At 51.0% G+C, this 25,570-nt stretch overlaps 2 protein-coding genes across 2 annotated transcripts in view; one reads left to right on the top strand and one right to left on the bottom strand.

Moving 5' to 3' along the window:
• The window catches only part of GLP2R (glucagon like peptide 2 receptor), a 50,944-nt gene extending 48,457 nt beyond the window's left edge, over positions 1 to 2,487 (bottom strand). Inside the window, exon 1 of the mRNA XM_066366456.1 lies at positions 2,299 to 2,487. Within this exon, the coding sequence (XP_066222553.1) occupies positions 2,299 to 2,487 (189 nt within the window). The remainder of the gene's footprint in view (positions 1 to 2,298) is intronic.
• A 4,206-nt stretch (positions 2,488 to 6,693) lies between these two features.
• GSG1L2 (GSG1 like 2) lies at positions 6,694 to 25,333 on the top strand. The gene is made up of 5 exons (XM_066366455.1): positions 6,694 to 7,000; positions 19,114 to 19,161; positions 20,110 to 20,262; positions 22,279 to 22,390; positions 24,667 to 25,333. Exons 1-5 carry the CDS (start codon positions 6,694 to 6,696, stop codon positions 24,923 to 24,925), a joined length of 879 nt encoding a protein of 292 aa, XP_066222552.1. The 3' UTR covers positions 24,926 to 25,333.
• Positions 25,334 to 25,570: the final 237 nt, after the last annotated feature.

The following is a 25,570-nucleotide window of genomic DNA, read 5'->3' as shown; positions in this document are numbered from 1 at the left end:
GTTTAAGACAGAGAACTAAGAGGAGGGCTGTCAGGATCCCAGACGCCCTGCAGGACGGCGGAGCCAGGAGGCTCTGAAAGCCCACTGGGTGGCCGCGCCGACAGGCACATTATGGATTATGAAGGTACCAGAGTAAAGGATGAAGGTTGTCTCAGCTGAGCCCTCGTCAGCCTGGGGCACTGCAGATTCTGCTGTTCGAACATAGAAATATTCCCCTGTCGACAGCTCCCCAGGCGTGCAGAGGGAAGAAGAACACATTTCATTAAACACCCTGCAGAGACACAGCTCCATGGCTTGTGAGCTACATGATTGCTGTTGATCATTTAACTCTCGTGACTCTTAACTTCCCTGTCTGTGAAATGGGTTTAGTAATACTTTTCTCAGAGGCTTGCTGTGGGCATTAAGCCAGGTGATCTATGATAAGTGCAAAGTTCTGTAGCGGCGCTGGACACCTACGAGGCCACCGAGACGCAGCTGTGGATAGAAGGTGACCAAAACCAGATAACTCGCTGAAAGCATTCAGTTTTAATAGGAGATAGAGGACTGAAACAGAGTGAGGGTTCTGTGTTAACTGTCCCAACAATGACTCTGCCACTCCCTGATTAAGTCCTGGGGTAGGAGGCAGGCCAGGGCTGCCTGCCCCTCAGAAGTGTTCTGGTCAGTAACCAAGGGTCTGCCACCATGCGAGAACTCCACGAAACCATCGACAGTCTGCCAGGCAGCTTCAGGCAGCCTCGGAGAGAACCTGGATGCAGAAGGTTTGCTAGGGCGTTTCTGCCTCTTTGGTCTTGGCTGGAAAGAAAGCCTGACAAGGCGCACCCCTGAGACCTGGCCCCTAGCCCTGCCTCTGGAGGGGCAGGAAGGGTTTAGAACTAATTCCGAGGTTGCAACCAGGAGCTAACTCTGTGCGTGGACCAAAGGGATAAGAGAACACTCCTCAAGGCACCTTCTTTACTCAGATGAATGGAGCCAGGGTTCCTTCGCAGCGTGGCCCAGTATAAATGGAACCTTAGAAAGGGAGGGAACAAAGGTTTCATCTCCTTGGATGAGACTAAGACACACTACCAAACGACCCAACCGAAGAGAATGAGTTCACACATTAGAATACATCCTCGGAGCCTTTAAACCTCATGGAGCTACATTTACTTATGTAGAAAATGTCCAATCTCCCTGAGACTCAGTTTACTCATCTGTAAAATGGGATTAATAAAACTCCCCTTACCAGATTGCTGAAAGCGTGACATGAGACTATATAAGGGAGGCACCTGGTCCTGAACCTAACACATAGTAAGTGTTCAATAAAAAATGTTAACCTATGTTATTAGTGTATTTGTTAAGAAAGAAAGCAGATTGTAAGATAACACTCATAGTACTATCCTAGGGTTTTTTTTAATACTATATATAAATAAGTGGTAGAAAAATATCTGGTAGTATGAACCCCAAAATGTGACTATGAAAGATCTCTGGGTGGTGGCACTACAGTGAGCTGTAGTCAGTATTTATACTTCTGTGGGTTTATAAGTTTACTTTTTTAAACATGAACAGTCTATATTCTTAATAATAAGAAGAAATAAAAAAAGAAGGAAGGAAGGAAGGAAGGAAGGAGAGAGGAAGGGAAGAAGGAAGCAAGACGGAAGGAGGGAGGAAAGATGGGTGGGAGGAAGGAAAGAAGGAAAGAAGGAAGGAAGGGAGGGAGGGAGGGAGGGAGGGAAGGAAGGAAGGAAGGAAGGAAGGAAGGAAGGAAGGAGAGAGGAAGGGAGGAAGGAAGCAAGAAGGAAGGAGGGAGGAAAGATGGGAGGAAGGAAGGAAGGAAGGAAGGAAGGAAGGAAGGAAGGAAGGAAGGAAGGAAGGAAGGAAGAAGGAGGGAGGGAGGGGAAAGAAAAGGAAAGAAAAAATAAAAAGAAATCTCCACTCAACCTACATCCTCAACTGGGAGAGAATAAGAACAGACAGGAGCCGCATGCAGCAATTTAAACTCCGTTTACAGAATCCACACAGACATGGGAAAATGCTTATACCATAATGTAAAGGGGAAACCAAGATACAAAATGTTTCCTGCATCACCATTTCAGCCATGTGAGAAAACAATGCACAGAAAAAGGATTTGAAGAAAATATGACAAAATATTAGCAGTGAAGCACTGGGAATGCTAGGATTACGGTTGATCATTATTGTCCTAACACTGTTTTTTTTTATTTCCCAAATTGCTGACAAGAAGCTAACGCTGCTCCTATAATCAGAAATTTATTTGCGACTGACAACAATAACAGTAGTAATAATAATAAAAACGGGCCTTACTTGCTTGATGGAAACCAGAAGCAGCAGAGCCAGGAAGGGCCTGGCGGGGGGCCGGAGGGCGGGGGGCCGGAGGGCGGGGGGAGGACGGGTCCCCCGGGGAGCGGGGCTGCGGGCGGGCAGCCCACGGGCCCCGCGCACAGGCCCCCGGACCGCTCCCCCAGGCGCCCCCCGGCTCGGCTCCGGCCTCATCTTCCCTGATGTGCTTTCACAAGTGCGGGCACATCTGTCCCCGAGTCCAAGATGTACCACAGGCGGCCTCGCCAAGCATTCCTCCGTCCGGCGGGGAAATATCTGCGGTCCTGTCCGCCCCGCGTCAAGAGCGTCTGACCCGTCTGGACCAATCTACTGCATCTCCAGGGTTCTCACCCTCAGCCTCTCAGCCCGGTCCACGCGGCTCCCCGCCCCCCTCCGAAGGCAGGGAGATGTTTCCCAGACCTCCCCCAAGTCAGCTGTGCTTCCTGGGACGCCCTCAGCAGAGGCCACGGAGAAAAAGCAGGGCGGTCAGTAAGGTCCACCCCCGAGGCCCCGCTCAATGCACCAGACCAGGACGCGACGGGCTTGGGTTCGAGCCACTGGGGAACTGTGGAGATGATGGACCCGGAGCCAGTCCTGCGGTGGGCGCCTTCACGAGGGAAACATTTCTGACTGAGGCATTTCTGGTCCAGGCTGGGCCCAGCCACCAAGCTTGTCCAGGCCTCCTCTGAGCCCTGTGCATGCCAAGACTTCAAGAGAAACAGCTGCCCTGCCCGGGAGAGAACGGCTCTGGACCCAGGGTCTGAGGCAAAAAAACCCAATCAGTGACTCGAGTTCTGTCTATGTAATAGCTCAACAACACGCCAAAAGGCCAAATGGGCACTCCGCTTCATTGCCAACTGGTTCTGAACATGTTGTTCGGACCACCTGGCAGACCCTTTTACGGACTACGTCATCCGTCACTTACTAGCTACCGTGTTCGTGCTTCCTCATCGCAATTCACAGAGCCTTTCTCCCAACACCCTGCTTCATTCATCCTCACACTGCTCCCGCGAGGGTGGGACATCTCCCCACTTTGACAGCTGAGAAATTGAGGTTCAGAGAGGTTCAGTTGCTTGCCAAGGCCGCACAGCAAGTCACTGGCAGAACCAGGATACTAACCCAAGGTCTTCCAACCCGAGTCACCTGACCGCCGCTATTGGCTGAGTCGACTTATGGTACCCTAACACTCCAGGAGAGTCCCACTTCTCTAGTACAGTGGTAGTCAACCTGGTCCCTACCGCCCCCTAGTGGGCGTTCCAGCTTTCATGGTGGGCGGTAGCGGAGCAACCAAAGTATATATAAATAGAAAGATAGATTTAACTAGGGTAAGTTGTTTTATAAAGATTTATTCTGCCAAACTTAGCGAAAACCCGACGTGAAGTACTTGGTAAGTAATTATTATTATATGCTTTAACTAGCTATAACTCTGCTTTATAAATTCCCTACTTTATAAATCACCATTACTGTGGAACCCGTGGGCGGTTAGAAAATTGTACTACTAACAGAGATACAGAAGTGGGCGGTAGGTATGAAAAGGTGGACTCCCCCGGGTCTAGTAGTGTCATCGCCGTGCCTCTGAAAGGCTCGGCCTGGCCCTTGTCACCTCCCCTGTCCCCAGTCTGGCTCCCAGTGTCCGCTTTCAAGTCTTCCCAGAACCCCAGACCGGAGACCCAGAGAAAATATATCCTGATTGGATGAGATGCAGGTCAGCAAGAGATTTTTTAAAAAATTCTAATTTTTTCCCCATTCAAGTTGAGCCCTAGGAGCTCATCCTGGTCAACTTACTGACAACGAATTCAGAACAGTTGGAGAAGACAGGTGAGCGTCACTTAACGGAAACCCTCAGAGGTCTGAACAACTCCATGTGGCAAGATTTTAAACCTTAGCAATGAATGCTCATAATGAACAAAGGCCCCCTCCCCACTACATGGACTCATCCAATGGCGTGGCCTCTGGAAGCCACGGGGTCATCTCTGTGGGACGACAGAAAACAGGCTGGAAATGACCATTCTGGTGGGGCCGGAGTTCTGACCCTTCTGGTGGGGCCGGAGTTCTGCAACTGCACGTGGGCAGCTGTCTTCCAAGTTGCCTGCTGGCAAAGAAAATGCCTGCTTGCTAAGAATATTCTGTCTAATCTCTTTTTCTGAAAAACATCCTGTTTTTCCTGAAAGTACAGGGGTTGGGGCCACACACGGCTTCCCTGTCCGTTGGATGGATGCCATCTAGCGATAAAACGTGGTAAACCAGACGCACACAGCTCACCGGCTGCTGACAGCACAGTGCCCCAGCCTTCCCCATCAGGGGAGCACAGACCGAGTGATTTTAACCCAAATGGCACGGCCCTTTTCTCCCACCTGCCCAGGCTGGTGGATCCTCAGTTGTATGGGCGGGGGGTCCTTCAGGGGCTGTCTGTCTCACATGTAGTAGTCAAGGACCTGTATGATGGACCTGGCTGTGTAGCTCAGTCAATCAAGAACATCGTCCTGAAACGCCAAGGCTGCAGGTTCCATCCCCGGTCAGGGCACATACAGAAAGTGACCAATGAGTGCCCAACTAAGTGGAACACAAAGGAATGCATCCTGCTCTGTCTCTCTCCCTTCCTAACTCTTTCTCTAAATTTAATTGATTTAAAAAATAATAAGCTGGCCCTGGCTGGTTGGCTCAGTGGTAGAGCGTCGGCCCAGTGTGTGGAAGTCCCAGGTTTGATTCCTGGCCAGGGCACACAGGAGAAGTGCCCATCTACTTCTCCACCCTTCTCCCTCTCCTTTCTCTCTCTCTCTCTCTCTCTCTCTCTCTTCCCCTCTTGCAGCCAAGGCTCCATTGGAGCAAAGTTGACCAGGGCACTGAGGACGGCTTCATGGTCTCCAACTTAGGTGCTAGAATGGCTCTGGTCACATGGGAGCAACGCCCCAGATGGGCAGAGCATCGCCCCCTGGGGGGCATGCGGTAGTCTGTCTGTCTGCCTCCCTGCTTATCACTTCAGAAAAATACAAAAAGAAGAAGAAGAGGAGGAGGAGGAGGAGGAGGAGGAGGAGGAAGCTGCTGTGTGTTTCCAATGCCCCATGGAAGCTTCTGCCCTTCTCCTGCTCTCACTGCTTCATGAATGTCTTTCACCCGAGAAGAAACTCAAGTCTCCCGCACATCACCACCCTGCAGCGCCTTCCTCGTAAGGGCAGGAGTGATGGACGGGCCACGGGCTCCAGGGTAGCACTGAATTCTGCACCCACTGGAGGCACTTGGGCCTGAAGCCAGCTGCCTGTACCCCGAGTCTCTCAGATTTTCTTCAACAAGAGGGCCCTCATTGCAGGGCTGGGTGGGCAGCAGGCTGTGCAGGCCTTGAGACTCCCCAAATCCAACACTGAGGACCTGCTCGGTGTAAAGGCGAGGGGTAGGGAGACGACACCCAGAAACCTACCCAAACCGCCCCTGATCTTCTGTCAAAATCCACCACCCTCCACAAGAGCCAAAAGGTGGAAAAAAGCCCAATGCACATCAGATAAGTGGGTAAACAAAATGTGGTATATCACTCAGTGGGATATGTATGACTCAGCATTTAAAAGGAAGGAAATTCTGGCCTGACCTGTGGTGGCGCAGTGGATAAAGCGTGGACCTAGAAATGCTGAGGTCGCCGGTTCGAAACCCTGGGCTTGCCTGGTGAAGGCACATATGGGAGTTGATGCTTCCAGCTCCTCCCCCCTTCTCTCTCTCTGTCTCTCCTCTCTCTCTCTCTCTCTCCTCTCTAAAATGAATAAATTTAAAAAAAATTTTAATAAATAAAATAAAAGGAAGGAAATTCTGAAACAGGTAAACCTAGATGAACCTTGAAAACATCATCCTAAGTGAGATAAGCCCTACGTCATAAAAAGGCAAATCCCACTTACACCTAGTGTGACCAGATTCACAGAGACAGAGAGAAGAATGGCGGCCGCCAGGGGAGGGGGTCAGGGGGCGGAAGATGGGGCGTCGCTGTTGAACGGGTACGGCGCTTCAGGTGTGCAGGATGCAGAGTTCTGGAGGTTGATTGCCCAATGGGAACGCACTTAACTGTGCATTTAAAAATGGTTAAGATGGCAAGTTTTCCATTATGTGTATTTCACTGCAATTTCTAAAAAAACAAAAGTTGAAAAGCAACGCTCTCCTGAAATAGCTGCGTCCCGGGGAGGAGTGTGAAGAGAGCACAGCCCAGCTCTGCGCTTTCTCACGCGGCCTTCAGGCCCCAGGCGCGCACAGATACCACGGGGCCCGCGTGCCCGGCTTCCCCGGGGAGTTTCACTCAGACGGTGAGGATGCCAGATGGCAGGGCTGGGCAGGGTGGGCACGGTGACGGGGAGGGGAGGAGGGGCCCACTGCTCACCCGGGCTCTGTGCACCTCATTTAGCCATGGACAGGGCCCGGCAGCAGCGGGCACTGGTGCTCCTGCCCATCTGTCTCGCCCTGGCCCTGGCCCTGACCGCCCTGGGCAGCAGCCACTGGTGCGAGGGGACCCAGCGGGTGTCAAAGCCACTGTGCCAGGACCACGCGGGAGGGCCGCACTGCATTCATGTCAGCAGGGGCAGCGGTGACGGCCGGAAGGACAACGAGAGCCAGGCCGTCCAGTACATCTGGGAGACCGGGGACGACAAGTTTATCGACCGCAGGTTCCACGCGGGGCTCTGGCAGTCTTGCGAGGAGAGTCTCAGCAGCGCAGGTGAGCGTGCGCGCAGGCTGGGGGGGGGGGGGGGGGGCGCGGAACACAGTCCCGGAGCGGGAACCCGGGACCGGGCTGCCTGGGTTTGAATCCCAGCTCTGCTGCTGACTGCAGGTGTGCAGCCTTGAGGTATATCTCATCTCTTCTCCAAGCCTCAGTTTTCTCATCTATACAATGGGAGCAATAGCGGTATAAAGCTGACAGCTGGTGTGTAGCCTTGAGGTATATCTCATCTCGTGGCCAAGCCTCAGTTTTCTCATCTATACAATAGGAGCAATAGCGGTATAAAAATGAAATGACCAGATTCACATAACGCCCTGGCAATGGAACTTAACATGGTGTCAGTATTATTCAACATTAGTTTTTACACTTTCTGGTGTTACTCGCCCCCGGGAGAATTGAAAGTGACCTCACTTGACTCTAAGCTGCGTCCCCGCATTTTTAAGGGCTCTAGGCATGGAAGGTCCTCTTAGAGAACAGATCTTGAACATCATCCACTGGTCAGGGAGCCCCTCTGCAGAGCACCTCCCAGGAACAACGCCCTTCACAAGTGGGACCTTTATCTCTGGTTATTCTTGAAACAACCCAGCAAGTGGATGCTACGTCCTCAGCTCCCGAGTGGAACCGGAGCCTCAGGGGGTGTGACCTCAGGGAGCTGACCAGCCCATTCCCTCCCTTCCCCACCGAGCCTATTCCCTCCCTACCCCACCGCAATCCTCAGCCTCGACCCCTCAACATCCTTTTAACTTCTGTGCGTTGGACAGGACGGGGGTGAGGGAAATGGAGGAAGAGAGGAAAAGGAAGGAGGAGGATTTGGAGCATGTTTTAGAAAAGAGTGTTTTTGCATCATAAAAAAAACTGAGGGGGGGGTGGACTCCTCAGTGGAAGGCAGCCTGTGGCCTGGCCCCTGTGCAAGGCCAGCTCGCTCTTCTGTCCTGCTGAGAGCACGCCCTCAGGGTGGAAAGGGGGTGTCTAAGTAACAGGCAACAATAAAGAACCCTCTGAGACGCTGTGTGCTCCTCCCCATCCCCGCCCGAGGGTCATTGCAGGGGGCAGTGCCCACCTTCCCTCCCTCCTGCACAGGAGGCCAGTGCCCGTGGCCTTGGCATCAGCGTGGAGCGGACACTGCAGGGGGCAGTGCCCACCTTCCCTCCCTCCTGCACAGGAGGCCAGTGCCCGTGGCCTTGGCCTTGGCGTCAGCGTGGAGTGGTCACTGCAGGGGGCAGTGCCCAGCCTTCCCTCCCTCCTGCACAGGAGGCCAGTGCCCGTGGCCTTGGCATCAGCGTGGAGCGGACACTGCAGGGGGCAGTGCCCACCTTCCCTCCCTCCTGCACAGGAGGCCAGTGCCCGTGGCCTTGGCCTTGGCGTCAGCGTGGAGCGGTCACTGCAGGGGGCAGTGCCCACCTTCCCTCCCTCCTGCACAGGAGGCCAGTGCCAGTGGCCTTGGCCTTGGCGTCAGCGTGGAGCAGACACTGCAGGGGGCAGTGCCCACCTTCCCTCCCTCCTGCACAGGAGGCCAGTGCCCATGGCCTTGGCGTCAGCGTGGAGTGGTCACTGCAGGGGGCAGTGCCCACCTTCCCTCCCTCCTGCACAGGAGGCCAGTGCCCGTGGCCTTGGCATCAGCGTGGAGTGGTCACTGCAGGGGGCAGTGCCCACCTTCCCTCCCTCCTGCACAGGAGGCCAGTGCCCGTGGCCTTGGCGTCAGCATGGAGCGGACACTGCAGGGGGCAGTGCCCACCTTCCCTCCCTCCTGCACAGGAGGCCAGTGCCCGTGGCCTTGGCGTCAGCGTGGAGCGGACACTGCAGGGGCACCGGGAGCTGAGGCTACGGGAGGGCAATAGCCCCTTCCTCACCCCTCCCGTGGGCAGCGCCCCTTCTCCTTGTGAGTCCGCTGTCGCTGTCGCTGTCGCTACCCTCACGACAGACTCGGGAACTCATGACCCGCCTTCCGGAGGGTCTCTGAGACAGTCTCAGATTGTGGGTTTGGAAAGTATGGTCCCCATACTCATAGGCAAATTGGGGGGAACTTCTACTCCCTTCCAAGTCCCCGCTGAAGGGCTGTCTAGTTCTATTGCCATGGCCACGTGTAAGCGTCTCACCACTTAGCAAATGTTGGTGTGCATTAGTCATCCAGGAATTTTTTCAAACTCCAGGTGCCTGGCCCTGGAGATTCTGACTCAACAGGTCTGAAATGGGGTCTAAAAATCTGCATTCCTTTGAAAAATAGTTTAGCCAAGGTGGCATTTTCGCATAGATGAGATATTGAATCATTCTGAAAGGCTTACAAGAAAACCTACAAGGCCGGACCGGTAGTGGCGCAGTGGATAGAGCGTCGACCTGGGGTGCTGAGGACCCAGGTTCAAAACCCTGGTGTTACCTGTATTTACGATCGGCTCCCCCGTGCCCCAGGGGACAGCAAAGCGCCCCGGAAGGGGGGACTCACTGAAGTGTGGGACAGGTCACTAATAACCATTCCCATATTGGCCCCAGGACGAGGAGAAGGAGGAAACACGAGGTGAGTGAACCATAGTGGTGAGAACTGAGATAAAACTACAAGGAGAACTGTGACAATGGTTGTATCAAAGACTCACACCTGATGTGGGGGTGGAAAGGAGGAAGAGGTTATTTGAGCTCCGGGCAGAAGGAAGTTTCCAGAAAGGAGGTGGCCAGGGGTACAGGCCTCAGAGCCGGACTGATTTTACGAGGTGGACACCGGGCAGGCGGTAATCCCAGGCGGACACTGAGCGAGCTGAGGTCGGAGGCAGGACAGTCCAGGTGTCGTATGAGGACACAAACAGGGCAGAGGAGGAAGCTCCGTCACAGGAGAACTTAACTCACGGGGCTCTTCCGTGACGCCTGAGGCAGCCGCTCGTCCCCTGCAAGGCGGGGTCATGGTCCCCCCAGGACAAGGAACTGCGTGGGACGACGTTCCCTGGAACGAAAACTCCTTCTTGGAGAAAATGAGCCGCACCCCCTCCCCTCCTCGTCATGTCAGAGAGGCGAGGCCGCGGCGGAACTGGACTTGAGAACAAGGGTTAGAAAATGAGGGGCATGGGAGCTGCTTCCCCAGGCAGGGCCAGGGGGCCGGGAGAAAGGGCTTTTCGTGGGCGGGGCTTGAGGACACGGTGGGACAGGAACCCTCATCCCTCAGGTGACAGCAAAGCTACGAGATGCGGGAGGATTCCACGCAGCTGCGGACGTCCTGCCCGCACGTGGCGTGTGCCTCCCGTGTTGGCACAGACGCTGGGCACATGGGTGACACATGGTCCCTGGGGTCCCTGAGACAAGCTACCGTTGCCCCCGTGGCAGAAGGGGGGCTTCGTCAGCCTAAAACAGGGCCGAAAGCGCAGGGAGGGTCTTGCAGGCTTTTTCCTCCGGAGACAGGAGTCCCCGGGGTGCTCTTACCAACCACGGAGTGTGCACCACACCCACCACCTTCTCGGGGATCCCGTCACCGACAGGTTTTCATACCTCGTCACGAACACGCCGCCGGAGTCCACAGGAGGGTGAGGTCCCCGGGGATGCGTGGGCAAGGCCAGGCAGAAACAAGGGATGTACGGACCCCTTGCTCATTTACGTGCATCTCATATGATTTACCTCGAGCCAGAGAGACTTGAACCTGTGTCTTGGTGGGTTTATTCAGAGATTACTGCCCAGAGACGCCTGCTATTAAATAAAAAGAGTCTGAATAGTCATTTCTCGGCCCCAGGAAGCACGTCTGCAGCAGACCGTGGCCGGGGGCTCCCAGGGGGACGTCACTGAATGTGGACGTTTGCTCCCTTGTCTCATCTGTCCCGAGCATCTGGGAGGTTCGGGTGAACAGGGATGCTCCCAGACGGCGCTGCAGAGAGAGGGTCAGAGGCGCGAGGGGAGCTCGGCAGGCTGGCTGTGCGGACCCGCGGACCCCGGTCTGAGGAGGCTACTCCTGGGCTCCGGGGACGGGGCGCACGGGTGTTTCCCTCCACATCAGCTCCGTCTCTGACCCCTAACAGGGGGCCCTCCCTGGGAGCCTGTCCCTGAAGTGCCATTTCAAGGCGGCCTCTGCGCGAGGGGCCTCGAGCAGCTCTGCCCTCGCCTCCTGTGCCCTCGCGGGCCTCTAAAGGGAGACAGCAGCTCAGCCTGGGACGCTGAGGACCCAAGTGCAAAACCCCGAGGTCGCAAGCTGGAGCGCGGCGTCGCTGGCTGGAACGTGGGATCATAGACATGACCCCAAGGTCCCTGGCTTGAATCCAAAGGTCACTGGCTTAACACCAAGGTTGCTGACTTGAGCAAGGGGTCACTGGCTTGGCTGGAGCCCCCCCCCCCCCCCCCCCGTCAAGGCACCTATGAGAAAACAGTCAATGAACAACTAAAGCGCGGCAAGTACAGGTTGATGCTTCTCACCTCCCTGCCTGTCTGTCTGTTCCTGTCTGTCCCTCTTTCTCCCACTGTCCAAAAGAAAACCAAAAAAAAAAAAAAAAAAGAAATGGTTTTATTTTCAAGCAGTTTCTTCATAGGAATGAAAGTATATTTTAGGATAAAATGAAAGAGGGAAACCAGTCATATACTTAGAAAAATCACCTCTAAAACATTGATGGAAAAATTTAAATAAATAAATGAATGAAGGGAGACAGCACCTTGGCTGCCTCTCTCTGAAATGAACCTTAGAGACGGAAAGTCCTGGCTGAGGCAGTGCTTAGACCAGGGGTCCCCAAACTACGGCCCGCGGGCCACATGCGGCCCCCTGAGGCCATTTATCCGGCCCCCACCGCACTTCCAGAAGGGGCACCTCTTTCATTGGTGGTCAGTGAGAGGAGTATAGTTCCCATTGAAATACTGGTCAGTTGGTTGATTTAAATTTACTTGTTCTTTATTTTAAATATTGTATTTGTTCCTGTTTTGTTTTTTTTACTTTAAAATAAGATATGTGCAGTGTGCATAGGGATTTGTTCATAGTTGTTGTTTTTTTTATAGTCTGGCCCTCCAACGGTCTGAGGGACAGTGAACTGGCCCCCTGTGTAAAAAGTTTGGGACCCCTGGCTTAGACAAAACGCCCCTCTGTGGGTTAATGAATTAGTGAACAAGCTGTGTTGGTCTCCGATTGTACGGCGCTCTGCTAACCTCAAAAAGTGTAAGGACAGAGGGGCCCGGGTGCCCCACCAGGGGCAGGGGACAGCGGAGGAGGCATGACAGAGGCCACCTCCAGGGCCTTGGACATCACGCCCTCGGCTGGCTGGCCACACGCTGCCGAGCTACGGAGCGCCCGCCGCCCTGGCTTCATGGGATTTGTAAGGGTTTTTCTTTTTAATCCTGCTGGCCTTACTCAAAAGGAACGCCACTTCTGGGGATTGATGGGAATCAAGGGGTCACCGCGGTCTGACTGCTGTCGCCCAGGCTAACTCGTCCTCCTGAGCTATTGTCAGCTCTCTTCATCTCCTTGGCCCGGCCACTGGCTCCGGACCTGGCCCCTGCCTTAGTCCCGGGAGAAGGGGCGCCTCTTCCGAAGACGAAAGAGACAGTTTTTCATCCGTGCACAATGCGGAAGGACAGCAGGTGTTGACGAAGAAAAGGGCCTGGGTCTTGGGACGAGGGGCGGGGGACCCAAGTTCAATTCCTGGCTCTTGCAGCTGGTTTGAGCCTGGCCACCAAACCCGCACTGTGTGGATGTTTGGACCCCCCTCCATCAGTAATTAGACACAGAAACAAGTGTGAGGCAGTTCACAAAGCGCTCTCACATTGGAGGGCTCTTATCATGCCCACTTTTCAGATGAAGAAAGCGAGGCTTAGCGGTGAAGAAACTGCCTCTGACGACTGACCGTGGCAGAGCCAGGCACAAGAAAGAGCCAGGCCCCTTGAATGTAAACGCCACGTGCCACCCTGATGTCCCTCCCCCTCTGTTGTCCTCACTGCCGGCCCGACTCACCGGGGCGTCGGAGGGATCTGATGAGATGGAACGGGAGAGGGGTCGCATGCAGCAGCCCCCTGTGCTCTGTGAGGGAGCAGGGTGAACCCTGAGATTCCCCTGTGCTGGGGGGGACCTCCCTGGTAGGACCGAGGGACTGGGACAAGTTTCTGCCACTGTGATCGTAATCCCTCCACCGCTGCCACGATCGGGGACTCAGCCAGGAAAAGTGTGCACTTTCATCAAGCCAGGGGTGACTCAGTGACAAAGCTGTAAGGCCCCTGCCGCTGAATTGGGCGAAGGGACGGGGCCCCGTTTGGGGAGGACAGGCTGGCAGAGCGTCAAGTTGATGACCTCCAGGAGATACTCTTGCTCTCTGAGCTCCAGACCAGCTCAGGAAAGCGCACACTGAGCCGAGCTAAAGCGAGTCACATGAAGTCCTAAGTCTTGCTGGTTTCCCAGTGCAGGCTCACCTTTGGTTTATACCGTAGTCTAGTAAATGTGCCACTGCAGGAAAAGAAATGTGCATGCTAGTTAAAAATACTTTATTGCTAAATAATGCTCACCATCACCTGAGCCTGCAGCGAGCTGTAATCGTCTTGCTGGTGGGGGGACTTGCTCTCAAGCTGTAAAACTCACCACAGCGGCAGAGCGCAGTAAAGCGACACACAATGAAACAAGGTGTGCCTGTGCTGTCGTCCGGGAGAACTCGCGCTGTTCCAATACGGTGTAAGCGCGTGTTAACTGTGAGAGAAGTTTTCCGCTGTCTCAGTCAATCGGCAAAGCAAGGCTAACATGGGGACTATTGAAGCAACTTTAGAGAAAGTAAAACCATTCATTCCTCTTTTCCTTTTTTAAGAAATTAAATTTAATGGGGTCGCACTGATCCATAAGAGTACATAGGTTTCAAGTAAACATCTCTATAGCATTAGAACTGTTGACTGTGTGTGTGCCCATCACTCAAAGTCCGATCATGTTCCGTCACCGTATACTTGTCCCTCTGTTTCCCTCTCTCCTTCGCCCCCCACCCCCCAGTAATACTTCACTTTTATGTATGTCCATGAGTCTCAGTTTTATATCCCACCTATGTGTGAAGTCATATAGTTCTCAGCTTTTTCTGATTTACTTATTTCCCTCAGTATAATGTTCTCAGGGTCCATCCATGTTGTCGTGAATGGCAATATGTCATCATTTCTCGTGGCTGAGTAGGATTCCATTGCATATGCATGCCACATCTTCTTTATCCAATCCTCTTTCGAGATACACTGTAGTTGTTTCCATATCTTAGCCACTGTGAATAATGCTGCAGTGACCATGGGGTGCATGTGTGTTTGCCTACCAATGTTTTGAGTTTTGGGGGTAGATACCCAGTAGAGAGATTGCTGCATCATAGAGTAGCTCTATTTTTTTTTTTTGAGGAACCGCCATACTTTCTTCCATAATGATGGTATAATTTGCATTTCCACCAGCAGTGAATGAGGGTTCCTTTTTCTCCACAGCCTCTCCAACACCTGTTATTACCTGTCTTGTTGAGAACAGCCAACCTAACAGGTGTGAGCTGTTACCTCGTTGTGGTTTTGATTTGCATTTCTCTAACAGCCAACGAAGATGAACGTCTTTTCAGCCGTTTGTTGTTTGTGTGGTTTCATGAGGGAAGAGCCTGCTCAGGTCTTCTCAATGTTTTTTAACTGGATTGTTTGTTTGTTGCTGAACTTTGTGAGTTCTTTATATATTTTGAATAGTATCCCCTTATTAGAGCTGTTGTTTGTGAATATCAATCAACTCCTACTTAGTTGTCTCTTTTTTTGTTTTGTAGTTTCTTTTGCTGTGCAGAAACTTTTTGATTTGAGATAGTCCCATTCGTTTATTTTTGCCTTTACTTCCTTTGCCTTTGGGGTCAAATTCATAAAATGTTCTTTATGGCCGAAGTCCATAAGCATTTAGGCCTTTGATCCATTTTATTTTTATTTATTATTATTATTTTTTTTTTTTTTTGTATTTTTCTGAAGTGAGACGCAGGGAGGCAGAGAGACAGACTCCTGCATGTGCCTGACTGGGATCCACCCGGCATGCCCACTAAGGGGTGATGCTTTGCCCATCTGGGGTGTTGCTCTGTTGCAATCAGAGCCATTCTAGCACCTGAGGCAGAAGCCAGGGAGCCATCCTCAGTGTCCGGGCCAACTTTGCTCCAATGGAAACTTGGCTGTGGGAGGAGAAGAGAGAGTTAGAGAAAAAGGAGAGGGGGAAGGATGGAGAAGCAGATGGGCGCTTCTCCTGTGTGCCCTGACCGGGAATTGAACCCAGGACTTCCACATGCCGGGCGGATGCTCTACCAATGAGCCAACCGGCCAGGGTGATCTTTGATCCATTTTAAATTAATTTTTGTGCAAGAGCACAAACTGTAGTCAAGTTTCATTCTTTTGCATGTAGCTTTTCAATTTTCCCAGCAACATTTATTGAAGAGGCTTTCTTCATTGTGTGTTTTTGGCTCCTTTGTCAAAAATTATTTGTCCATATATATGTGATTTTATTTCTGGGCTCTGGATTCTGTCCCATTGGTCTGTATGTCTGTTTTTCTGCCACTTCCATGCTGTTTTGATTATCGTGGCACCGTGGTATAATTGGAATTCAGGTAGTGTGATACCTCTGGCTTCATTCTTTTTTCTCAGGATTGTTTTTGCCTATTCAGGGTTTTTAGTAGTTCCATACAAATCTGGTGATTTCTTTGATCTATTTCTTTTTAAAATAACATTGGATTTTTAAATGGGGATAGCATTAAATTTGTGTTTGTTTTGGGTAATATGGCCATCATAACTATTTGATTCTTCTGATCCATGAACATAGAATATTTTTCCATTTCATTGTGCCTTTTTGAATTTCTTTCAGTAATTCTTTGTTGTTTTCAGTATATAGGTTCTTCACATTCTTTGTTAAGTTTATTCCTAGGTATTTGATTTTTGTTGTTGTTGTTGCAATTGTAAAGGCATTTTTTTTTCATTTCATCTTCTGAAGTTTCATTGTTGGTATATAGAAAGCAGTGGACTTTTGTATGTTTTGTATCCTGCAACTTTACTCTATTTGTTTATTGTTTCTCATAGTTCTTCAGTGGAGTCTTTGGGGTTTTCTACATACAAGATGATGACATATGCAAAAAGTGATACCGTTTTATTCTTTTCTCTGGCTAAGACTTCCAGCACTATATTGAATAAGAGTGAAGAGAGTGGGCAGCCTTGTCTTGTTCCTGATTTTAGAGGAAAAGCTTTCTGTTTTTCACCATTTAGTATGATATTGGCTGACGGTTTGTCACACATAGCCTTTATTATGTTGAGGTACTTTCCTTCTACACCCATTTTATTGAGTCCTTTAATCATAAATGGATGTTGTATCTTATCGAATTTTTTCTGCACCTATTGATAGGATCATATGGTTTTGTCCTTTCTTGTTGATGTGGTGTATCATATTGACTGATTTACGTATGCTGAACCATCCTTGTGCACCTGGAATGAATCCCACTTGATTGTGATGCATTTTTTTGTTGTATTGTTATGTTCAATTTGAGGCTCTAACTCTTTCCATAGGCTTGGGAAGTTCTCATCAATTATTTGTTTGAATAAAATTTCCAGCCCCTGCTCCTTCTCTTCTTCTCCTCATATACCTGTTATTCTTATATTGCTTTCTGATGAAGTGAGACAATTCTCGTATAACTATCACTTTTTTTTTTAAATTATTGAGTCTCTCTCTTCTTCTCAGTCTTCAGTGTCACTGGTTCTATCCTCTATCTGGCTAAACATGCTAGTTCACTTTTCAGGTCATGTATTGAGTTCTTCATCTCTGTTGTTAAAGTTGCAATCTCCTTGGGGAAGTAGGCATTTTGTTTTCTGAGCTCAGTAAGTTGCCTATCGGTGTTTTCTCACATCTCATTGAGTATTTTTCAAAACTTCATGTTTGAATTCTCTGCCATTTAACTCCCAAGTTCCCGTGTGATTGAGATTGCTTTCTAGAGATTTTTCATTTTCTTTCTGTACTGTGTCTCTCTCTGTTATTCAAGGCACTTTATCTCTGCTCAGGTAACATGTGAGAGCGGTAGTGCCCTTGCCAGATGTTTTTCTATTACTTTCCAGTAGGTGGCGCCGGATCACAAGTTTTAGCTCCAAAATCCTCAGGCTGAGCTCCCTGAGATGCAGCCACCGTGTTGATGACCGTGAGGCGGGCTGTGAGGGCTTTCAGGCTCTCTTTGTCTATTTTCCTCCTGGCTACTGCGGCAATCTCAGGCCCCCATGTGTTCTTGCCTGTGTCCTGGCAGACCGGGGACCAGAGAGACAGTGCCCCTGTCCTTCAGGGGAAGCAGTGGTTCTGGGGTATGCCACTGTCATTCTCTGTACCCCACAAGGGGAGGGAGTTGGGGTCCAGGAGGCTGGGGGGCCGTCCTTTGTATTTCTCAGTCTCTGTCCTGAGTGTGGGCCACCAGCAGACAGAGGGAGCCCTGCCCGTGTCCCCGAGTTTCGAGTTTCGTCTCCTGCCTTGTCCCCACAGCGCGTCTGCTTTGTTTGAGCACTTCTCCAAGTGCCCCCGCCCCGCCCCAATTCCTCCGCTCTTCCACGCAGAGGAAAACCCAGACAGACCGGGCCCCTTCCCTGTCCCGAGCCCTGCCTTGAGCTCTTCTCCTCCACCGCCCCCCGGACCCTACCTTCCCACCTTTAGCCGCCTGGATGCACAGATCTTTCCAGCGATTCTGTGATACCGCGAGCCCAGCTGAGGTTCCTAGCTGTTCAGTCTGTCGGTGTTTCCAGGGTAGGGATCAAGGGTATCTCCCATGCCGCCATTGCTCTGATGTCAACTGAAAGCCATCCCTTTGAAGAGTTGGTGACCTAAGCCCCTTAGCTTTGGCGCCTTGAGCCATTTCAGCTACCGCTGGCCCAGACTGGGAGCAGCTCCCTGGGTCTTGGGCATCTTTGTATCCCGGGCAACTTCCCTGCTACCCGCTGGATGGCATTAAATCAGTGATGTGGGGAGACAGCATTGGGCTGGGCCTCTGCAGACCTGAGTTCTAAAGCGGAAACTGCCTCTACCTGTTTGTCTTCTACCCATCATTCCGCCTCTGCGGTCTCTGGACACACTCATCTAAAACATGCAGGGGGAAAAATATAACACAATATGCAGGGAAAAGCCAGGTGATTTCCTGGGCTCCTCTCACTCCAGTCTTCAATTTGGGGCTGAGATATTAATGGAAAGTGGGGTACCCACCTGGGACAGGTCCCCACAAGTGATTTGCTGTGGTCTCAATCCTCCATCGGTCATTCAGCTCCAAGCCAGAATTTGGTTACATCCATACACCAAGTGGATATTCATGGACTGAGCTCTTTCAAATGAACTCTGCCTCCAAGGTAGCAATGCAAGCTTTGACAGGCAGGGGGTGCTATGGGACGATCAGAAAGGCAAAGTGCACCTCCCAGGTATGCTGAGTAAGTGTGCGGGTAAGTGTGCGGATGGCTTCTGCCCAGTACCTGGTGCATGCACAATACCTTCTCCCTTTCTCTTCGTACTGCAGGAAGCATGATGGAAGGCAAGTAACTGGGTCATTTAGTAACAGAAATAGTTCTGTATCTGTTCAAATGCATTTTAAAAGAATCATTAACTTTGTTTCTTTCCCTCTAGCCAGAAACAAATTATTTGAGACTGGTACCATAATGGATGCCATTTGGGAAGCTGAGAACAACTGGTCTAAGGCTGTCGGTATCAGGCTGGCTGGATGGGCTAGGTTCTGTCACAGTAACAGACAACCCCCAAATCCCAGTGGTTTATACCAACAAATTCATTTGTAGCTCATTCTATATATACTTTTTTGGTTGACAAAGAATGTCTCCCCACAGTAACCATTCAGGGACTCGAGCCCTATCTGGACATGTGTTTCTGTGATCACAGAGGCAAGGGGGCAAACACCGAGTGGACAGTACACTGGCTTTGCAAACTTCTGACCGGAAGTGACCCACCTGACTTCTGCTCCCAATTCATTCACCAGAGAAAGTCACATGGCCAAGCCTGGCTTCACTGGGGCCGGATTGGATCGTGTTCTTGACAGGGTCACCGCATGTCTGGAACCGTGAAACAGCCTGCCACGCTCCCCAGTCCTCGTTCAAAATGACCTGGGATCCGCTCGAGGACCTGGGAACACAGCTGGCCCCTAATTGTCAAGGTTGACAGTACTTACAGAGATATTCTCTTTATCTTCTAGGCGAAAAGTGTAAGAGTTTCCAGAGTATAATCCCAGCTGAAGAACAAGGTGAAAACCTTATTTATGTTCTGTCCACCGGCTCCTCTCACAATCTGAATAATTTTTATTATTATTTTTGTTGGAGTGGGAGAAAAGATGAGAGAATTCTTTATAAATGTTTTTGTTAAATTGAGTCCAAAAGTTAGAACCACTGGCTCTCTTCATGTACCTTGTAGTCAGTGGTGTTAGAAAATGATTAAAAAAAAACTTGTATAAGTTTGTTTAGCTTCTTCTTTAAAAAGACAACATGTTCTGGTAGAATGAAAACACATGTTAATTTTCAAACTAGGGAATGGAGACACTAGTATCTCTCATGCACCCACATCAGAGTTTTGCTCTAGTTATTTTATTTATTTATTTATTTATTTTTCTGAAGTAAGAAGTGGGGAGGCAGAGAGACAGACTCCCTAATGTACCCAACTGGGATCCACCTGGCATGCCCACCAGGGGGCGATGCTCTGCCCATCTGGGGCATTGCTCTGTTGCAACTGGAGCCATTCTAGTGCCTGAGGCAGAGGCCATGGAGCCGTCCTCGGTGCCTAGGCCAGCTTTGCTCCAATGGAGCCTTGGCTGCAGGAGGGGAGGAGAGAGACAGAGAGGAAGGAGAGGGTGAGGGGTGGAGAAGCAGATGGGCGCTTCTCCTGTGTGCCCTGGCTGGGAATCGAACCCGGGACTCCTGCACGCCGGGCCAACACTCTACCACTGAGCCAACCGGCCAGGGCCTTTATTTTATTTTTTTACTCCCAGCTAAGGATAGTTTTTACGAAGTCTTCTTGCAAGCCCTAGGAGCCCCCTTTCCTGGCTAGCTGCTCAAGATTCAGCAGAGGTGTCTGATTTTCACCTTGTGGTGTTTGTTGTTTATTTTTTGTTTCTGACATGAACTTCAATTAGGATTGAGTATCCTAATACGGCTGAATTCCAAATGCCCAGTGTCCCTCTCACTCCCGCCTTCTGCAGGTGTGCTGTGGCTGTCCATCGGGGCGGAGGTCCTGAACATCCTTCTGATGCTGACAAGTGCCATTCTTCTGGGCTCCAGGGTGAGCGATCGCAGCTCCGGATCCCACTGGTTCAAGGTGGACGCCTCCGTGGCCATCCTCATGGTGCTGGCAGGTACTCCCCGACAGCGTCGCCAGAGCAGGCACGCCCCCTCGGCCTGCCCCTGAGGGCATCGCAAAGCTTCAGGCTGGCTCTGCCCGGTCCGTGGCCAGTTACGCAGGAGACCTGGGCCACCGGAAAAGTCACCGAGCTAATCCCCCTGGGGGGCACCAGGAGGCTTAGGGTGATGGGTGAGAAGAAAGGGGAGAGGCAGGGGAGGTGAATAAGATGTATAAGTGTGCTTTATCACAGCCCTGGGAGGGGAGCCCACCGGCCCCGAGAACAGAAGTGGCTCAGTTTAGGGCCGTGGTTAGGCCTGGGTCTATGGGGGAAGTCCTGTCTGGGCTCAGACCTCTGCTACCTGATGGCTGTGTGACCCCGGGCAAGTTATCTAGTTTCTCTATGCTAGACATCTTAAAAAGCTGTGGTGATGGCCTGGCCTGTGGTGGGTCAGTGGATAGAGCATTGACCTGACGTCCCAAGCTCAAAACCCCTAAGGTCCTGGCTTGAGCGTGGGCTCATCCAGCTTGAGCTCAGGCTCACCCACTTGAGTACAGGGTTGCTGACTTGAGCGTGGGACCATAAAAATGATCCCATGGTCGCTGCCTTGAAGCCCAAGGTCGCTGGCTTGAGCAAGGGGTCCCTGGTTCATGAGCAAGAGGTCCCTGGCTCAGCTGGAGCCCCCCCCCCCGCCCCGCATCAAGGCACGCATGAGAAACAATGAGCAACTAAAGTGCTGCAGCTACAAGTTGATGCTTCTCATCTCTGTCTCTCTCTCTCATGCATGAAAAAAAAAAAAAAAAGATAAAATCTAATTTCTGGATTTCCACAGCACAGAGCCAGGCCATGGACTCCTGGAGGCTCCTCCCCGCGTCCTGGCATCCCCCAAGGCCCCCCAAGGCCATGAGTGTGCCTCCTTCTAGATGTCTGCTTTAGGTCCAGCTGTGTGAACGAGATATCTGGGAGGGCATTTTAAGGGTTCATAAGGGTTCAGATACATCGTAAGGCCTTTAGATATCTCCCTTCACATATAAATAATCGCTGCCACCAGTCAAAGCTCGTTTCTATTTGAATCATTGACATCGACCCCTAGTGGACATCTGCTCACCATACTTTTATTAAGTTAAAATGTATTTGTAATTAGCGTCCCTGAAAAAGAAAGATGAAACAACTAATATTTAAAAGTATAATTCATGGAAACATCCTTGAACAAAAGACCAAAGTCTACATACCGGAAAATTCCTCCAAATAACTGGAAAAGTCGGCATAGCCCCTTCCAGACACATCCTATCCTACCAAAACTGTTTTGTGGTTGTTGTTCTAATATAGTGATTGATTTTGAGAGAGAAAGAGAGAAACATCACTTTGTGTTCCACTTACTTAATGCATCCATTGGTTGAGTCCTGTATGTGCCCCGGCCAGAAATCGAACCCACAACCTTGGCATATCAGGATGACACTCTAACCAACTGAGCTGCCCAGCCAGGGTTACTAAAACTATGAAAGAAAACAAAATCCTCTGGGTCCCCAGGCTAAAAGACCAAGTCACTTACGAAGGGGAGAAAATCATACTTGCGACTGACTTCCATCCCCCCTGCTAACTGCCACGTGAGTCTCGTGCAGTCAGAACACAGGCAGGGTTTTGTGTAAAGTACCCGGTTTTTAAGTGTTAGCAAACAATTCACAATAAAAAATACAGCATGACAGAACAATGTCAAGTGTGGCTTCAGGCCAGAGGTAGCTCCAGGACCCCCGCTTTGTGCAGGGAAAGCGAGGCTCTAACATGGGAGCCTCTGACCACAGGGACACAGGGGCATATTAAAATGGAAAGAGCTGGTCATGGGAGAAACGACAGGGCCACGGGACCCGCGCCACCACCTAGAATCGTGGCCGGAAGACATTCGTGTGTCTGTGGAACGTGGAGGCGGCTCAGGCCGGGTCAAGCCGGATGCTATGGGCCCCTCACATCCAAAGCCTGCCGGTCAGAGGAACTCCATTCCTAACGGTGGTTCACCAAGCTTTCCTCGAGCAGGGCTCCTGGGCATGGTGGCCCACATGATGTACACAACCATCTTCCAAATCACCGTGAACCTCGGGCCGGAGGACTGGAGGCCTCAGACCTGGGACTACGGCTGGTCGTACTGGTGAGTGGTTGTCCGAGGCGCTCGGGCTCTGACGGACCGGCCAGGGTGCACGCGGGGGCTGTCGGACGGCCGACTCTGGTCACAGCTCGGCCGCCTGCTGCTCTTGTGGCTGGATTCGCTTCCTAGCCTCTCAGTACCCCGATTCCCTCATCTTTAAAGTGAGGATACCTGTCTCAAATGTTTTCATAGATCTAGAGAGATTATGTTTCTAAAATGCTTGGTACCGAGTAAAATCTTCAGGAGATGAAGTCATTGTCATTCCATTCTTTTTTTTTTTTCTTTTTTTTTTTTGTATTATTCTGAAGCTGGAAACGGGGAGGCAGTCAGACAGACTCCCGCATGGGCCCAACCGGGATCCACCCGGCATGCCCACCAGGGGGCGATGCTCTGCCCATGCAGGGCATCGCTCTGCCACAATCAGAGCCACTCTAGCGCCTGAGGCAGAGGCCACAGAGCCATCCTCAGCGCCCGGGCCAACTTTGCTCCAATGGAGCCTTGGCTGCAGGAGGGGAAGAGAGAGACAGAGAGGAAGGAGAGGGGGAGGGGTGGAGAAGCAGATGGGTGCTTCTCCTGTGTGCCTTGGCCGAGAATCAAACCCGGGACTCCTGCACCCCAGGCCGATGCTCTACCACTGAGCCAACCGGCCTCAGTGTCATTCCATTCTTAAACACAGCTTAGGGGGCAAAGTGCTGAGCTACAACTCCTAATAAATACTTTAATGGGGGCAAACCCGGTCACTGATTCTATTTGTAATCTTTTAAAAAAGATTTCATTTCTTCAATTTTAGAGAGCAAGAGAGAAAGGGAGGGGCATCAGCTCATAGTATTTGCTTCTCGAACGTGCCTTGACCAGGCAGGCCTGGGGTTTCGAACCAGCGACCTCAGCATTTCACGCATTTCAGGTCGATGGTCTCCCCACTGCACCCGCACAGCTCAGGCGTCACTGTTTCTAGTGGAAAGACAAGGCCATGACCTGGAACTTCTGTCTCTAACAGAACGACTTGGCCATGTTGTACAAGACATGGCGTTCTCTGATGTGGACCTCCGAATTCAACCTTCATCTTAAAAACATACGTGCACACACTTAGGTTTTCATCCTGTATAACAACCTCCTGTGCTTGTGGAAGAAATGCCACGGTCAGGGCTCACTCCCTGGGCCAGGGTTTGGAGAATGTGCCTCTGTTACCGTGATCCATATGCTGCTTGGTTGCCAAGTCAGATTTAAGGACGCTTGCAAGGCCTGGGGCGGAGCGAGGACTTACCTACTCACAGGCTTTGTTCTGTAAGCGACGGAGGACGAAGCCATCCATTTCCCCCGAGAAGGCAAACCCAAGGGAAGATCCGCTAACGTCGGGTGACGGTGACTCTTTCTCAGCCGCCACCCTGCTGGGGTCTGTGAAAGACGGAGTGCACACCATCCTCTCGACGAGGCAACAGGTTTCCAGAGGGCAGGGATATCAAAAATAGCCACACCCAGTGCGAGTGGCCTGGGTTGGAGGCAACACCACCAGTGACAAAAAGTGGCGCGCAGGCAGCAGATGGCACGCTCAGCACTTCCCACTCACTAACTCACTGAACTCCTTGCAACCACCCTGCGGGCCGCGGGTTACTCTTATTCCAGTCTTGCAGGTGAGGACACTGACACAGAGAGATGAGGTCACCCGCTCACAGTCGCACAGTTAAGAGATGGACGCCAACCCCCGGGGCAGTTTAGCACAGTGACTCCAGAATTTGGCTCTCGTCACTGTCGGTCTACAACAGTGGTAGTCAACCTGGTCCCTCCCGCCCACTAGGGGGCGCTCCAGCTTTCATGGTGGGTGGTAGTGGAGCAACCAAAGTATAAATAAAAAGATAGATTTAACTATAGTAAGTTGTTTTATAAAGATTTATTCTGCCAAACTTAGAGAAAATCCGACATAAAGTACTTGGTAAGTAATTATTAAATTATTATTATATGCTTTAACTTGCTGTCACTCTGCTTTATAAATTTTATAAAGTAAAGTTACTTCCCTACTTTATAAATCACCATGACTGTGGAACCGGTGGGCAGTTAGAAAATGTTACTATTAACCGAGATACAAAAGTGGGTGGTAGGTATAAACAGGTTGACTACCCCTGGTCTACAACAACACATCGACGGAGCTCTGAAACTTGTGATTCAAAATCTAGGTCCAAATTGGGTAGAACTGGGGCCTGGACTGTCACCAGACTGAGCCCAGCAGGAAGCCCTGGAACCAAGCCCGACGCCCTTTCTTATCTGTGCCTTTATATTCACAGCCTCGCCTGGAGCTCCTTTGCCCTCTGCATGGCTGTGTCCGTCACGGCCATGAGCAGATACACAGCCGCCCGCCTGGAATTCTCAGAGAAGCAGAGGGGACAGACAGGCAGTCGGCATTCTCAACACATTGCCCCGGAACCTGAGGCTTCAGACAATGTCTGGGAAACAGAAGTCGCTGCCAGCCTTGCGGGGCATACCCTCGTGAGTTTCTCTGAGCACCTGCCACCAGGTGCCCCCATCAAGGTGTCCATGTGCTAGCCAGTGCTTGCGGGGCCAGATCTGTGCAGGCAGAGAAGCCAGGAGCCTCTGTCCACAGTGAATATCCACGGGGTGGGCTTCAGAAAGCTGCCATCCAGGTAAAACTCCCACACCCACTCTCTCACCCTTCACTAAACACCTTTGGCTTCCGTCTCTAACTCCAGTTTCTTTAAGTGAGATAATGCTTACAAAAGATATCAGTCATTGACACTCTAGTCTAAATGAACACCTCAAGCTTTCCTGACTGTGAGTTTAATAAGTGCAACAAAGAGAGAGGGGGGCGTGTGAGCCCTAAGAACACAAGAAGCAAAATAAAGGGGGAAGCAAAGCTTAAACTGCAAAGAAGATAAAATGTATTGCCCTCACAGCTTTCTTGACGAAAGAGTCCAGAATTGTTTTTCCTTAATTGACACAACACAACTTGATAGTATGCGTAACTATCCCTTACTTTCCTTGTAATTTAAAAATAAGTTTTGTGTTATTTTTAAAAATATTTTTTTCTAAGTTTTCTATTTTCTACCTACAATTGAATCAGGTTGCAAGGATTAATTAAATGATAAAACAAAACAAGAACCGTCAAATGGAATGAGACCTTATTTCAGTTAAGTGGAACAAATGTTTGAGCTGTTGTGCTTAAATTTGCCA

Source organism: Saccopteryx leptura, chromosome 2 (genome assembly GCF_036850995.1).
Source record: "Saccopteryx leptura isolate mSacLep1 chromosome 2, mSacLep1_pri_phased_curated, whole genome shotgun sequence".
In the NCBI taxonomy this organism is placed as follows: domain Eukaryota; kingdom Metazoa; phylum Chordata; class Mammalia; order Chiroptera; family Emballonuridae; genus Saccopteryx; species Saccopteryx leptura.
This window is presented reverse-complemented; position numbering and strand designations above follow the sequence as displayed.

Bases quoted from the DNA above. Each gene is read 5' to 3' on its own strand.
- GSG1L2 (XM_066366455.1), top strand. From the start codon at position 6,694: ATGGACAGGGCCCGGCAGCAGCGGGCACTGGTGCTCCTGCCCATCTGT. The intron at 7,001-19,113 runs GTGAGCGTGCGC...TTTATCTTCTAG, and splicing joins GGAGAGTCTCAGCAGCGCAG to GCGAAAAGTGTAAGAGTTTC. The intron at 20,263-22,278 runs GTACTCCCCGAC...TTCCTCGAGCAG, and splicing joins CATCCTCATGGTGCTGGCAG to GGCTCCTGGGCATGGTGGCC.